The sequence below is a fragment of the Diuraphis noxia genome, unplaced genomic scaffold (assembly GCF_037042655.1).
Source record: "Diuraphis noxia isolate RWA-SAM2 unplaced genomic scaffold, SU_Dnox_SAM2 contig0001, whole genome shotgun sequence".
Classification (NCBI taxonomy): domain Eukaryota; kingdom Metazoa; phylum Arthropoda; class Insecta; order Hemiptera; family Aphididae; genus Diuraphis; species Diuraphis noxia.
Genome location: NW_028301711.1, coordinates 64,566,430 through 64,582,466, shown reverse-complemented (window position 1 = coordinate 64,582,466; position 16,037 = coordinate 64,566,430). Strand labels below are relative to the sequence as shown.

The window sequence follows — 16,037 nt, the reverse complement described above, 5'->3', positions numbered from 1 at the left end:
AAATATTTCTCCAAAATGTAGCCTCTTTACTATATTGTATTTCTAATTCCTTATCTATTGTTCTATTTTTCACCCATATGATCCGCGTATTTGTTGATTCTAAGTGTTGAATTGATATTTAATGACGTTAAATGTTTCGTAATAAATGTTTACAATCGTCGATTCTATTTATCCATTCAGACTTAAAATAAATACTTTTTCTATTAGCAAACAACCAACATGATTCACAATAACATCTATCTAAAAGTTAAAACTGTAAAATAGCATAACCAAGAACGAGGTATTTTTGAGCCAGACCGTGCAGAAATAAAAAAAAATAGAAGACAATTTTCTGCCAACATTATTTTTTGAAAATTCGATAACTGGCTTAGGTACATGGACCAAATGATATAAAGCTTTCTTTTAATGTCACTGTTTTCTACTTCTTCACCAATGTGTGCACGATCAATTGGATTAGTTAAAGATTCAATAAATTTTGTTCTGCAAAAATCAAATCATTGTTAATTATTAGTTAATTAACCAACCAAAATTCATATTTAATATTATTTAAAAAAATTAGAATCAGAATTTAACCTAACCAACTAAAACTTCTACTTTGGTAAGAGATTAAATTGTGAATAAAATGTGCATCCTTTTAATTCAATTTACACATAGAATCATCATAAATGACAATACAATTCGTTGTGTAAAAAGCTTCAAAATTTAATACAAGTCCCATAATATAATGTCACAATAATAGTTAAAAAATATTAAAAATACTAAGTTACAATTTTTATTTATAATCACTGAAAGTTCAAATTTTCACAAAATCCGTAAGAATCACAAAAATTTGCAATTTTTACTGAGTTAGAAATTCATAAAAATTTATCTTTTTAAATCTAAGATTTAAAAACTCAAACGAGATACTTCATGGGCTTGTCAACTTTTATCAAATACAAAATGTCTACCGAAAAATCAAATTAAATTTTTATGAGCATTTGAATCACGATATTAGATATTCACTCAATTTCTCTTGTACCAATATACTTATTTTGTTGTTATTCAATAACAAATAACTGTAGGAACTTGAAATTTATAGCATAGTTAAGTTTATCAATTCGTATGCTTGATAAAATATTTCAACAATTTTTAAGTTATTTGAAATTAAGTTTTTTATTATATGAATATTTTATAACATTTTATTCATTGAGTCATAAAACTCGATAATTTAATACAAGATTCCCCATGAGTTTATATAATAGCAGTTGATATAAAGAATACATAGGAAATTAGGAACGTTTTTATAACTATTCAAAGTTCAAATTTTGACAAATTTTATTAAAATTTCCGAAGTCTTTGGTTGTTAAAAATTTATAAAACGTTTAACTTTTATAGTTAAGGATTGAAAATTAAAAAGAAAGTTCCATGTAAGTAGTTAATTCTCCTGCAAAAAAAACCTAAAAACTATACAAACACAGTTGTTAAGTTCAAATTTGGATAAAGTTACCTGCTAAATAACCAAAAATAACAATATACTAGGAAATACGGACCTTATATTGGTACTATGCATCTATATGGTATACACGCTAATAAATTATAATATATTATATAAAATGTCTCATAATAAAAAATGTTTGAGTGGATACCAAAAACGAAAAATGAAGGACATTCAAAAGAAAATGTCAAAAATACGGTTCCTAGAATAGGTAAGTAAAAAATTGTTATCGTCTGGGCTAAAACAATGCTAAATTTCTAACGTTTCCAAGGAGGACACGAATTGCCGTAGGATTTGATTATAGTAATTTTTTTTCCTGCCTAAGTCTGGTTTTAAACAGGAAAAAATTAGAAAATTGTAAAGTATCTAATATTGAGTTATATGCTGATTTCTGAACAATATTTACCTATTACAAATTATTATTATTATTATATATTTATATCTCTATTGCGCGTTGTGAGAGTGAAACCAGATTTTTACGTATAAGAAACATTCAATAAATCCAACTGGAAAGTTAATAGTTATAATTTTTAACATAACACATTTTTACCGCGCACCAAAAATAAATTATTATTATTATTATTACAATATAACCTATTAAATATACATACTTTTGTATTTTATAGCTGATGAACCTCAAGCTACAGAATTAAATGAATTAATTCAGTCACCAGGGATTCAAATCGATGAAAAAACTTTTGATAATTTGAAAACAGGTAAATTAATCAAGTTCATGCTCATACTGTTAATATCAACATTTTAATCATAATTAATTTAATTATTTCTAGTAGAAGTATCAAATGTTTAATTAGGTATATAACATATCGTCAGTGGAAAGGCCAACTGATGTAATCCTCAAAAACCAAATTTTAACATGGGACACTAAAACGTCTAAAACAATAATAACTTTGTTTGAAATTAATCTTTTTGTGTTAGTTTTTCTTATTGTAAGACTCTTTGTCTTGTAATTCAAAGAAATTAAAAATTTCAAATGTCTATAAATCACTTTAAAAGGTTTTAAAAACTTTGAATAATAATAGGTACAGTAGGACGCGTCTCGATAATCCGAACACAGGCTAATCCAAAAAATGCGGTGATCAGAACGGGCTTGAGAATTATCGTATCCACATAATATGTAGGTACATATGTGTGCATTTATAAATAATATTTTCTGGTAATAAAATGTTTCGATTATGTGGGACAAGGCATACCAATCCATAATAGGAACCAGTGCACAAAAAAAAAAAAATCAATATTTTAAATAGTGAAGTTCATAATATTTTTATATATTCATTGTCTTTTGAAATTACGAGTTTTTACACGATTAATACAAATAAAAATAAAATTTCATAATTTTAATTACAATAAAATTAATATTTTTTTAGCCAAATGTAATCCGAACAAATCGCTAATCTTTACGACCCCTTCCCCCAAACTTATTCGGATTATAGAGAACCTAGTGCAATAATAAAATATTTTATCAAGTATAAACATTCAGTGACAATTTCATGGGTCTACTGTAATTTGTTTTAGAGTTACACCAATGTGCAAATTCTATTTTGTCAAAAACTGATTATGCGTAAACATTTTCCATTTATCCTTAATTTTTTTTTCCCCGAAGCTGATGAAAAGTACTGAGACTTTTAAAATTTTACAGGGGAGCACCAATTAGATTCATCATCCAACCGGAAAAGCTATTGAAGTTGAAAATCGAAGCATTATTTCGACAACTTATCTTGTACAGAGACGCAAAAAAACACACAACATTGTAAAATCAATACATTCATCGCTCTGCTCAAAATGTAAAATAGTTAAACATTGAAACTCTTGTCTTGGGTCGCACAAATTATCATATAAAATTTAATAAATTAAAGTGAGTTCCTACCTACCACCATGATTTAGTGGAACGTGATTAGTCAATTTTAGTTACATTATTAAATTTATCAATTTTATCAATTTCAAAACCCACTTAACAGATTTTAAACGTTATACAATTCAGAGATATATTTTTAATATTGCTTGGGAATAAGATTTTTGTCTTCGTAATGTAGGAATAAAAGATCATAACACTAGCATTTGATGTCTCTAGCTTATATGTGCGTAATATAGAAAATTACGATCAGTAGATCACATATAGCTTCTTTAGTTTACATAACTATTATACTAGCACATAAATCAAAAACAAATTTAATTATTAAAATATAATTATTTATTTTCATTTGGTGATAAAGTACACTCTGTACAGTTAATTATATAAAACAATACATCTACATTTATTACAGTAATAAAAAAAATTATTATTGCTAAAAAAATAGTCAATAGATATTATATTCAGATTACAATTTATTTAAATTAAAATGAAAAAAAAATATATTATGATAACATAATTTATATATAATAACAATAAGAACTACATTGGCCAGATGGTTTTCAATTTCAGTGCTTATCATTTTAAAACGATGTGGAAATGAATACATATTTTGTAATTTGAAAAATATAAGTAATATTATACACATTCACTAATAGAAAACCAAAATTATCAACTGAACCATAATGAAAAAAACAACACTATAAACAAAGAAAAATCACCTATTATTTATTTTGTTGTACTATAAGTCTTATACCTAAATTAAATTACTTATATCTAATCGATATAAACCTTCAAATATTATAAATAAGGACGTAGTGAAGTTTTTCTTAAAATTGTTTGCATATAAAAGGTTCTGCTGTTTATTAGTTTAATAAAACAATTGGCAAAAAGTTTAAAAGGCAATGTCTCAAAATCATTTTAGTTCGTAACAATCAATTTAATAAACTAAACCAATACATTTTTATAAGTTTTGATTTTTATTTTACCAAAATATATAATATATTTCAAGTTGTGAATCAGTGAAAATGATAGGATGAATGAAAATTATTTAAAATAGTTAATCAAAGTATTATTAAATATGTAAATTAAAAATTAAATAGGCAGATTATGAATAATGAATTTGATTTAAAAAATGCAAATCTACTTTTATAAACTTCAGAATAACTTAATCCACTTTTATAGAGAATATAAACAAAAAGTATCTATTACACAAATAAATAGTAAAATATGAATAAATTCAAAGATTGTTTACAAGAGCCTTCATTTAATGTTTTCACAAAAATGTCAATGCTTATGGTAAATGATTTTCTCTGTACTATACCCAAATGCGACCTACTATATTTTTATTTATGGTTATCTAACTGATATTATTAACTTATAAGATCAATCTACAAACACAACTAAATTAATGTAATAATCTAAAGTTACTGATATTATTAATAGAGGAATAATTATTTAGTAATGATAACAAAAAATTTAAAACTGAATTTTTAATTGATTAAGTATTTAATAAACAATTATATTGTCATTAAATTGATTCTTATAATAATTATAAGCTTGTAGGTCACTTAATGGTATAATGTTTTTTTATTAGTCTTAGTTTTCATAACATTAAAATGTGTATCTAATTTATAATGAATCAATACATATTTCTACCCACAGTAAAATGTCTAATATTATTGCTATGAATTTTAACTGTTGAAACTTAGTCTGTATTAAAACAGATATAATACTTAGCACAGAGTAATGCCAAATATCACTAGTATATTTTATTTGAATTAACAAATAACAGAATATATAATAAAAATTATAAGTGTAGCTATAAGAAATATGAAATAAATACAATTACATTAAACATTGGGTATTAATATTATTATTAAATTTTACCAATTGATTTTAAATTCAAAAAAAGTTTATTTTTGATATTTTATAATTTAGAGCAGCATTTTTATAATTTTGGTTAACATGTCTAATAAAAAATAACAAATACATGGAATGTCGCGTAAAAAAAAACTTAAGAGCTTTACTTTAATTTTGTCCCATATTGATAACATATTGGAAGAATTTCATTAGGTTAACAGAATCATTTTGAACCAAATGTTATACAAATAAAAAATAAAACATAAATCGTTAAGAAAAATGACAGCTTTAATAATAAAATAATCTATTACAGTACACAAATCAAAAATTGTATAATATTATTCAAAGATCAATTAATACACTATAAAAACTAAAGATAATAGTAGTGATGCCGCACATGCGCACTTGCTCTCAGTCTTACAAATGAACATGATTTGAGTTCAGCTGTTCCAATTTTGTGTAGTTAGTTATAATATTTAATACAAAACTAATGTCAAATTAACATTATCTCTGCTGTTTATACATAACATATTTATATATATATATATATGTATATATATATATATATATATATATATATATATATATATGTATATATTTTTTATTTTTATTTTTTTGATATTTTTATTTTAAGTATCACAGTTACAAAATGCTCAATTATCAATTTAAAAAAAAAAATATATATATATATATATATATATATAAGACACTAAAAAAAACTCTAACCTTGAAAATAGGTCAATTTACTTTAATATTAAAACTAAAAACTCAAAAATGCAACAAATTTGCACAAGTTGTAAGAAGGAGATCATGAATGCGAGCGTGACACACTCTTAATTATAAATCAAGAAAAAAACTATTTCTGTACAATTCGGAAAATATAATTTATTTTCAAAATAAAATAATGTAAAACCAAATGACATTTTAAGTTTCAGACCTCACAATATGTGCTCATATTGAAAAACACTTAAGTATTCAAGTGCACAAGGCATAGAAGAATGATCAATTGAGCACTTATAATCTAATATTAATTATCCATAAAAATAAATAATTCATCTGTCAACAAAAAAACTTTACAACAAATCTATTTACAGCACATTTAAATTACAATAAGGTACCTGTTTATATTAAGAAATCTGGATCGCTATAGACATTATCACTATCTTCAGAGCTGCCACCACCTTTAGCTTTCTTTCGCTTATGATGATGTTTTTTAGGACGATCTGCTTTTTTTGATTTGTGTGATCGATGATGGTGATGAGAATGCTTGGACGATGGAGGTTTTGGAGGTATGATCGTCAATTTAGGAACCTTTGGTGTTGATTGCACATTGTTCTGTGTAACAACAAAAAAAAAAATTTAAGTTCATTATTATTTTAAGATTGGTAATAAATCATTCCTATAAAAATACAATTATATCTCTGAATCTGTAAATTACGAGTATATATTACCAATGTAATTTCAAATTATTAAAATAAAACTACTTAGTTGTAATAAGAAAAACTGTAAGCCTCAAAGCAATAAAACATTTTTTGTACTACATAACAATCTAAACAAGAAAAAAACACTAGTGATCATGAGAAAAACAATGATTACATATTTGTCTTATCGCTTTTAAAAATATTTAAACAAATTAAAATTTTATAAACCAGAAAATTTCAAATTCGAATAAGTAACCTAAAAATAGTTTAAATATTTTAAACATTTTATTAGGTATAAGAATTGATAATATGAACGTATTATGTTGTAAATTTCAAGTTTGTGCAATAATTCGTTTTATAATAACAATATAAGAATATCAGAACAAGAGAAATGTGAATATCCAATGTTATAATTCAAATGCTCAAAAAAATTTAATTTGACTTTACCATAGGCGTTTTTCATTTAATAATAGTAAACAAACTCATGAGGAATCTTGTATTGAATTATTTAAATTATTGATAAATAATTTGCAAATTTTTTTGATTTTTACACATTTTGTCAAAACAAGAACTCTAAATGATCATAAAAAAATTTGTAGAACTATTTTTAATATTTTTCAATACCCGTTGAAATATTGTATTGTAACATTTTTTTAAAATTTTTTGTCTCATTGGACTTGTAAAATACATATTCATTATAAAAAAAAGCGGGTAAGTCGTGTATGTCGCTCTGCTGTACAGTAGGTTACAAGTGGGTTACTGTAATGGATGGAATAAAATTTGAATCCAATGATATTATATCATTGTATACGAAAAACGATTCTGAGCGAAGACGGTTTATCTGTCTAGGATATATTATAGATTATTAAAAATTTTCAAATCTTAGTTTTAAAAAGAAAAATTTTTATGAATTTCTAGTTTGAAATAATTTGCGAATTTTCGTGATTTTTACATATGTTGTCAAAATTCAAACTTTGAATGCTTGTAAAAAAAAAATTGTGACTACGTATTTCTTTTATTTTTCAATTTTTATTGTAAAAATATATTATGAGCCTTGTATTAAATTTTAAAATCTTAGAATTAAAAAGGAAAATTTTTATGAATTTCTATCTAAGATAATTTGAATATTGCCGTAATTTTTACGTATTTAGTCAAAATCGAACTTTAAATGCTTATAAAAAAAAATTGTGACTATATATTTCTTTTATTTTTCAATTGCTATTGTAAAAATTTATAATGAGCCTTGTATTAAATTTTCAAATCTTAGAATTAAAAAGAAAAACTTTTATGAATTTCTATCTAAGATAATTTGAATATTGCCGTAATTTTTACGTATTTAGTCAAAATTTGAATTTTAAATGCTTATTAAAAAAAATCGTGCCTACAAATTTTTAATATTTTTTAACTTCTATTGTTAATATGTGTTAGAAGCCTTGTATTAAATTTTCAAGCTTTTCTACCGAACAAATAAATTTTTATCGATATTTATAGAAAAAAAAACTAAAAAAGTTTAAAAATTAAAATGTCAGTAAACAGCTCAAAACAAATCTAATTATTTTGAAAATTTTATCAAATATATAAAACGCCTATATAAACATTCAGTCAAAATTTCAAGTATATGCGGTAATTTGTTTTAGAGTTACACCAAAATAAGGAAATCACTAAAAGTGAAAATCCAATGTTGTAAAAATTTAAATTTCAAATGCTCATCAAAATTTAATTTGAATTTCCGGTGGAATTTTTATTTGTGATAAAGATTGAAAAACTTGTAAGGAATCTTGTATTAAATTTTTAAATCTTAGATTTAAAAAGAAAATTTTTTATGAATTTCTAGCTTAAAATAATTTTTGAATTTTCGTGATTTTTACATATTTTGTCAAAATTCAAACATTGAATGCTTATAAAAAAAATTGTGACAATGAATTTCTTTTATTTTTCAACTGCTATTGTAACAATATGTTAAGAGCCTTGTATTAAATTTTCAAGCTTTTCTGCCTTACAAATAAATTTTTATATATTTTTGATATTAATTTAAAAAAAACTAATAATGATCGAAAATTTGAAATGCCTATGAATAGTTCAACTTAAGTCGAAATTTTTTGAAAATTGCATGGTGGATAGAATATACTTATATAAACATTAGGTGAAAATTTCATGTATCTATGGTCATTTGTTTTCAAGTTACATCAAAAACCAAAATCGATTTTGTCGAAAAATGAGTGTGCGTAAAATTTCCCGTTTTTCCCTTAATTTTTAGTTTGTTTTTCTCAATTATTTAGAAAAGTATTAAGAATTTTGTACTTTTGACCCCCCAAAGTACCAACTAGATTCACTTTCTGATCGAACAAGGTACTGAAGTCAAAAATCGAAGCATTTTTACTGCCCCAAAACGTGATGACAGACACAAAAAAAAAAAAAACACACATCATGGTGAAATCAATACATTCATCGCTCCGCTCAGAATCTAAAATCAACTAAATATATTGGAACTTTAGTACATCATTTTTTTTCTAAAATATTGACAACCAATCTCCTACACAACATAGAAAAGCTAATAAATTCAAATAATTTTCAAACTAATAATTGGACTATAAGAGGTGTATAATATATTTTTGGCCACCTTATTTGTGTTTTTCATTGACACATTTTGCTTAGATTCGTAAATATCTTAGACAGTGTCTACAATGAATTAATATAGCTAATCCATATATTAAGGTAACTATATTTTAGAGTTAAAATGTTATTTAAACATTGTAATTACTTGTTTTTGATGATATTCTGGTGATTCATAGGACACATTAGAAACATCATTATTGTTTGGTGTGTTTGGAGTTTCGGCAGGAGTGCTACCTACATGATTGCTAGGTGTGGAAGGAATACTTTTAGAAACTTTGGGAGTTCCTGCATCTTCATTGCCTTCATCGTCAGGATCAAGATTGATAATTAAATGTTTTAACTGAAAAAAATAAAAAATAATAGAATAAATTTATATATTTTATATATTTTATATATATATATTTATTAAACTTACTTCTAAATAATAAGCAATTAATTCTGATTTGGCCTTTTGTAAGTCTTCAGTATTTATTTCTAATCCATATTTAAGCTTTTGAATTGTGGCTTTAGGATTGAATTTTGTATTTGACTTTCTGCTTAAATTCTTATCATACATTTTACTAGATTCTGATGGTGAATATTGAGTGATTTTTCTAAAATAAATGTTCTTAGTTAAAAATAATCTAACTATTTGTAATATACAATTCAAATAAGACTTACAAATCTGTTATCCCATAAACAGTTTTCAAATATAGTTTAAGAACTAAAAGTAGAAGGCAGCCTTGAGATTTTATAAGAACTTCTTGAAGGGATGTTATATCATCAGGTACTCTATCGACAAGTGTTCCTTCATCTTCATCTTCTTCGTCTTCAACGCCACCTTCTACTTTATTAGATTGTACTGGTGCATTAGGATTTGGAAGTAGACCCTAGCAGTAAATATTAACAAAATTATGAACTTAACAAAATTATTTCACGAGTTACAAATGTATGGAAAGTATACTAAAATATTTAATTAAGCCATAATTATTTTAAACATATTCACATTCACAGCTACATTGTGTTATGTTGATCTTATTACATTGTGATTAGCCATTACTTTAATGGATGGTGGAATAACCAAGTTGCACCAAGTATACTAAAATCTGATAACAGATCAACCATTAAACCAATATTACAGTAACCATATAATTACCACGCCCTTACATTATATGACACACATGTAGCTGTGAATCCAGCTTTAGCTTACAATATTTTAAACCTAGATAATGAAATAAAACTTTATTTCAAAAAGATAATACTGACCTCTCTAAAATTTTGAAGCAAATTAGTTCCATTTACTGATATCATTGTATTAATGTGATGAATTATAAATAAAGGCTCGTCTTGTGATTGAAATGGAAAATATGCTAAGTTGTCGGCCAGGTATAGCATTTGAGCTAAATTTGTTTTCTATACACAAATAATAATATACACAAATAATGAAATGTACACTATTAAATTTATCAAAAAACTGTTAACTTACGCCTTGATCTTCAAATTGTTTTAAAATTGACAATACTAGAGCTCTACGTTGTTGTTTAGTTCTCAATATAGAATAAAGACATCCATTTAAAGCAGTTGGGATAGTGTCATTTTCTTTTAGGCGATATCCTCGAACCATTTCACCATCTGTTTGAACAATGCTTTGTAATTGAAATGACAATTTAATTCCATTTTGAGCACCCATGTGTATAAACCCAGGATATTTCTTTTCAATCTCTTGTAAATGCTTATCAGCACGGCTGCTAACTGATTTCTCTGTATCGGTACTCATACATATCAGATAAGGTACAATCTACAAACATAATATAAATATTATGAATTTCCTGTAATTCTTTAACCACATTTATGAAGTCTATACCTGAACAGGATGTACAAGTCCTTGGGCTAAAATTAATTGTATAACTTTGAGTACAGCTTGCCGAACTTGAACACTAGTGTGTAAAAACGAATTTAATATTCCTTTGAGATATAACTGAATAACTGTACTAGCCATTCCGGAAGAAACATCGCCCATTTCTTTTAAATTCTCCTTTTTAGACATTTTTGACCCTAAGAGAAATTATAAACAACATTATCATCAACATATTATTTCTGTTTTATCAAATAATTTAAAAAATGTTTAACACTTACATTCTAAATCCTGTTTGATCATTCGTTTTTCTTCTTCTTCCAAGTATATTTCAATGTTATTCAAAATCTACCCATAAAAAATTTTATTCAAAATGTAATATTAAATAAATATTATAAAATATAAAACCTAATCAAATGTTAACATGTTTTAGAATTGTAATAACTATATTTTGATTAAGATATTTCCAAAATGCATACTTGAGATTTCATTATATTTGGAACACTGTTATTTGATAAAATATCAAGATATGTGTTCATAAGATCTTGACACAGCATAAAATCATAATGCCTAATACATATTGATCCAATAGCTTTTAAAGCAAATAATTTAGTGTCATCTTCATTTGTATGCATGAAATATGACATTATATCATACACTAAATCTCTGATATTGTCCTATTAAAATAGGAAAAAAATGTATTAATGTGCTGCTTTTAAAATGTGAAAAAAAACTTACTGGATATGCATCACCATAAACCTCTTTATCAGTAAAATCAAAGAATCTTAACATTAGGCCTATGATGTAGATAGAACGACGAAATATTGGCCGTAATGGTATTAAACCTTGAGGATTGGTCTGTCTATCTTGATGTAACTTTTGAAAATTACTTAAATATTCTGAAATAAATTGAATAGAAATTAGACATCCACAATTAATAAATTAAATCTGATATTACTTTGTAATGGTCAGGCAATATTGCATGTTAAATGAAAGCTTATAAAAATAGAACTTAATTGATTAATGAAGTGCTAAGGAAAATTATACATTGCGAGATCATACTTTAGACAAATAATTTATTTTTAAAACACATTTAAAAAAAACTGTTTTAGTTTAGTTACTTTCATAATTTGTATAAGCCATGACAATTAAAATTAATAAATTCAATTTTTACTTTCATACTTATAATACATGGAATAGCAATCAAAACAAAGTTGATGCTATAATTATCAACATATTTATAGAAACTATAATGTAATATTATAAAAAGAATTATACATTCATAGTTAAATTGAACTTGGTGTATATGTAGATAAATTTAATACATAATCATTAACAATTTATTGATTTAAAATTAAAGTACAAATAATAATAAATTTAACATACTATAGTATATTCCAAAACAATCCCTGATAAGCTTGAAATTTCTTGTTACATTGTTGACCACCGATCCAAGACACGAAATACAACTCAAGATCACAGTTTGATCATGCTTCATGATAAGTTTAACTGCGTCCTCTTCAAGTTGAGATAAAAATATTTCACTAGGGTGTTCTATTAATGGAACAACAAGTTCAAGTGTCCTTGCAACACAACTGATAATTTGATAATCACCTTGTGTCTAAACAATTTAATAAACCGTTAACAAACAAAAAATGTACTCAAACAATTCAAAATTATTTACCTGGCATTTTAAACTCAAATATGGTTGAAGAGTGAGAGAATGCGCAGCTAATAGTTGTGGCCGTATTTTAGCAAATAGATATAATGTAGTAAGACATGCTACAAGCTGTTGTGATGTACCTCCGCCACCTCCATCAAGTGTCACAACATTTTCTACTAAACAGTCCACAATTTGCTTACAAGCAGTAAGTAAAGCTTTCGGGGGTTCAGTAGATACTTTTGCTGTATCATCTTTATCTTCTTTAGGTTTAAACAAACTTAATAATAGTTGCTCAAACCATTCTAAGCCCAATTCTTTTGATGCTGCTACCACATCAGTAATGTTTAATACCTTCCTCAATAACATCTTGGTATCAAGGGAAGGCTTTTCTCGTACTGGAGTAAACCACATATTTTGAAACACTTCCATAACTAATTTTTTTATACCATCTTCATCATTTACACGTCGTATCATTTTTACACATATTTCTGGAATTTTTGAGTAGTCTGGACATTCAATACATATATCTTTCATAATTTTTATAACTCGTTTTCGTACACTGACACCCGTATCCAATATTCGAGTAGATAGCATGTCATAATATTTGTCAATTAATTCTGGACGACTTAAAACAAACTTCCCAACTAAATCAACCGCAGCTTCTCTAACTGATGTTGAGTGGTCAAGAAAAGAATGGCTCACACCCAATTGCATTTCTTTCAAACCCAAGACACCGGGATCCACTTCAACAATCATTGTCAAACACTTCATAGCTTTAGTCCTTATATTCACCGAGGTTTCCATTAAAACCTTGATAATCTAAAATTATAAATTAAATATATTAAAATTATATAAACATTGAATGAATACAAATTGTTTTCTTACATGCTTAAGATAAGTATCAAAACTTTGAGAAAATGGTCTCTTAGAAGCTAAATATCTTGCTACTAATTCAGCACTATCATAGTCAATGTATGTTTGCATAACTTGTGTAGATTGATTATCGTAAGGATTGATTTTAGTTAACAAATATTCTTTTCTCTGATCACATAGTCTTGAATTTTCTATAGCTTTATTTTCATCTATTCGAGATTCATTTTCTTTACTTGAATCACTACTTTCACCATCGTCTTCGTCTTCAGAACCTTGAATAAAAAGTTTAAAATAATAAACAAATCTATTGTTTAATTATGTAATACACACCATATTTTTTCCGAGAGCGTTTTTCCTTTTTCCTTTTTGATAAAGAATCTGATGATTTTCCTGCATCGGTATTATCTTGGTACCATTGAGCTAAATAGAAATGCCGTGCATGTCTTAAAGCTGGTTCTGAAAGACTTCTAATAGCCAAATAATCTAAAAGAACCCTTTGCAAAAACTGTATTCTTTCCTCATCATCTTTAACTTCTTGAACTTCTTCCTATAAATAGTAATAATAATAATAATAATTTATTATCAGCTACATACATAACATGCGTGTGTGGATGATTTTAAGGGATTGACAATAATGAGATTGATAGGTTTCTTTAATAAGGTGTTAGTTGCAAGGAAATATCCAAAGGAGTGGAGACTTATTATTTTGTTGCTCATATTAAAGAGCAAATATGATGTACACGAGTAGAAAATTATGGAAGTTAGCAGCTTAAGTATTAAAGCTTTATAGAAACAGTAAGAAGATATATAGGAATAGGGTTATAAAAATAAACAATGAGCGACAATGGTTTCAAAAAATTTATCAGCAATTTAGGTGTATGCTAACTTTTGAACCGGTGTTCTGTATGAGGTAGATTGTAAAGGAGAAGTATGGAGAGCATAAAATACAATTTTGTTCAGTATTTATAACAAGGGTCATAATTCTAATAGAATTCTAATAGATGTATTAGGATGGACATTGACAAAAGACGGGGGCACATAGACGTGGAGTGCTAAGGAGGATAAAATAAAAATGTATATTATTTAAGGTATAGTATAAGAGTTGCATTAATTATAGACAAAAGAACAAAAGGTTTGTACACAGGGGCGGACTGGGCCGGCGGGATACAGGGAACTTTCCCGGTGGGCCGCTGCTCAAAAATAATTTGTTATTCTTATATACTTAATACTTATACAAGATGTTATAACACTATAATAATGAGTTAAAATATAAATTATAAACATATTATTTTTTCATATAATAACACGCAAGTGTAAAAATTCAAAATTGTTTATATTTGGTGTTGAAAGATAGATTTTAGGTTTCGAATTGACTGATAATCCTCCACTCCACCCTATCTGCATCACGAACAATTATTATTTATAACGTCTATTAATAATGTTGATTAATGATTATACCAATCGATTAATGCGCGTTTATAACCACGGCTAGTCTTCATCGAGAATTTACATTTTACAATATATAAATATACTGTATAGTGTTACGTTCGATGATATTATATAATGTTGTGAGATTTTTACTTGTTTTTATTTTATTTTATTGTTGACTGTTTTGTATTTTTTGGTGATTTTTAATACACCTGTCTATTGAGTATTGGTTGTTGTCTGTTAAAAATGGAAAACAAAGAAAGGGTGGTGCCGAAAAAATAAGAGAGAAAAAAACGAAACTATTAAAAAAGTCAAGTGAGAACTGTGTAAAGATTAATCAATGTTTTACTGTTTTACACCAATTGTGACTCCTCTATGTTATAGTGACTCTGGCAAGTATAAATTTGATTTCAAAGCTAGGTATGTCATGAAATTGCATATTTTTTTATTTAAAACCCATGTATTTCTATATTTTAAGTATGATGGTGAAAATAAAAATAAGAAATTATTTTTATACGACTTATGAGTGTATGAGTATGACCAAGAATTTTAATAATTGATGTATTATTTTAGTTATGAAAGAAAATATTAGCAATCAACCACTATTAGGCATTGGAAATGTGAGTATCTACCTATTTTACCTAGAATAATTATTTACCTAGAATTCTTTAAAAATAATATGTATATAGTTTATAACCAAAAGAAATTTAATTCAGCCATAATAGTTATTAAACTACAATATAAGTGTCAAAATACTTCATATTTTTACATTAGCTATTAAATATGTTATGATTAAATTATTTTCATAAATATATTATATAAGTATTAATTGTGAAATACTTGCTCAATATTAAACAAAACTAAAATCACCTATTAAAACTATTTTGGTAAGTTTAGTTTACACAAAATATAGTTAGTAAAAATTAATTATTTTTAATATTTAAAATGATTATTTCATATTTTTTATTATACTTTACTAATGTAGATTAACAATATAA

At 25.6% G+C, this 16,037-nt stretch overlaps 1 protein-coding gene across 6 annotated transcripts in view; it reads right to left on the bottom strand.

Annotated features, from left to right (window-relative positions):
* Positions 1-461: 461 nt before the first annotated feature.
* Nipped-B (Nipped-B cohesin loading factor) overlaps positions 462-16,037 on the bottom strand; it is a 30,876-nt gene continuing 15,300 nt past the window's right edge. For 4 of the 6 annotated variants that reach the window (XM_089218932.1, XM_089218951.1, XM_089218935.1 and 1 more), the window contains 14 exons: positions 13,942-14,158; positions 13,624-13,883; positions 12,760-13,557; positions 12,462-12,696; positions 11,814-11,974; positions 11,555-11,752; positions 11,357-11,423; positions 11,085-11,275; positions 10,707-11,018; positions 10,487-10,633; positions 9,902-10,110; positions 9,657-9,834; positions 9,387-9,581; positions 5,472-6,539 (listed from right to left, as the gene is read on the bottom strand). In XM_089218932.1, the coding sequence (XP_089075058.1) occupies positions 6,327-6,539; positions 9,387-9,581; positions 9,657-9,834; positions 9,902-10,110; positions 10,487-10,633; positions 10,707-11,018; positions 11,085-11,275; positions 11,357-11,423; positions 11,555-11,752; positions 11,814-11,974; positions 12,462-12,696; positions 12,760-13,557; positions 13,624-13,883; positions 13,942-14,158 (3,381 nt within the window). In that variant the 3' untranslated portion in view covers positions 5,472-6,326. Of the gene's footprint in view, positions 481-5,471; positions 6,540-9,386; positions 9,582-9,656; positions 9,835-9,901; positions 10,111-10,486; positions 10,634-10,706; positions 11,019-11,084; positions 11,276-11,356; positions 11,424-11,554; positions 11,753-11,813; positions 11,975-12,461; positions 12,697-12,759; positions 13,558-13,623; positions 13,884-13,941; positions 14,159-16,037 lie in introns of those variants that run through there. The other 2 variants (XM_089218948.1, XM_089218941.1) reach the window with 2 other exon arrangements.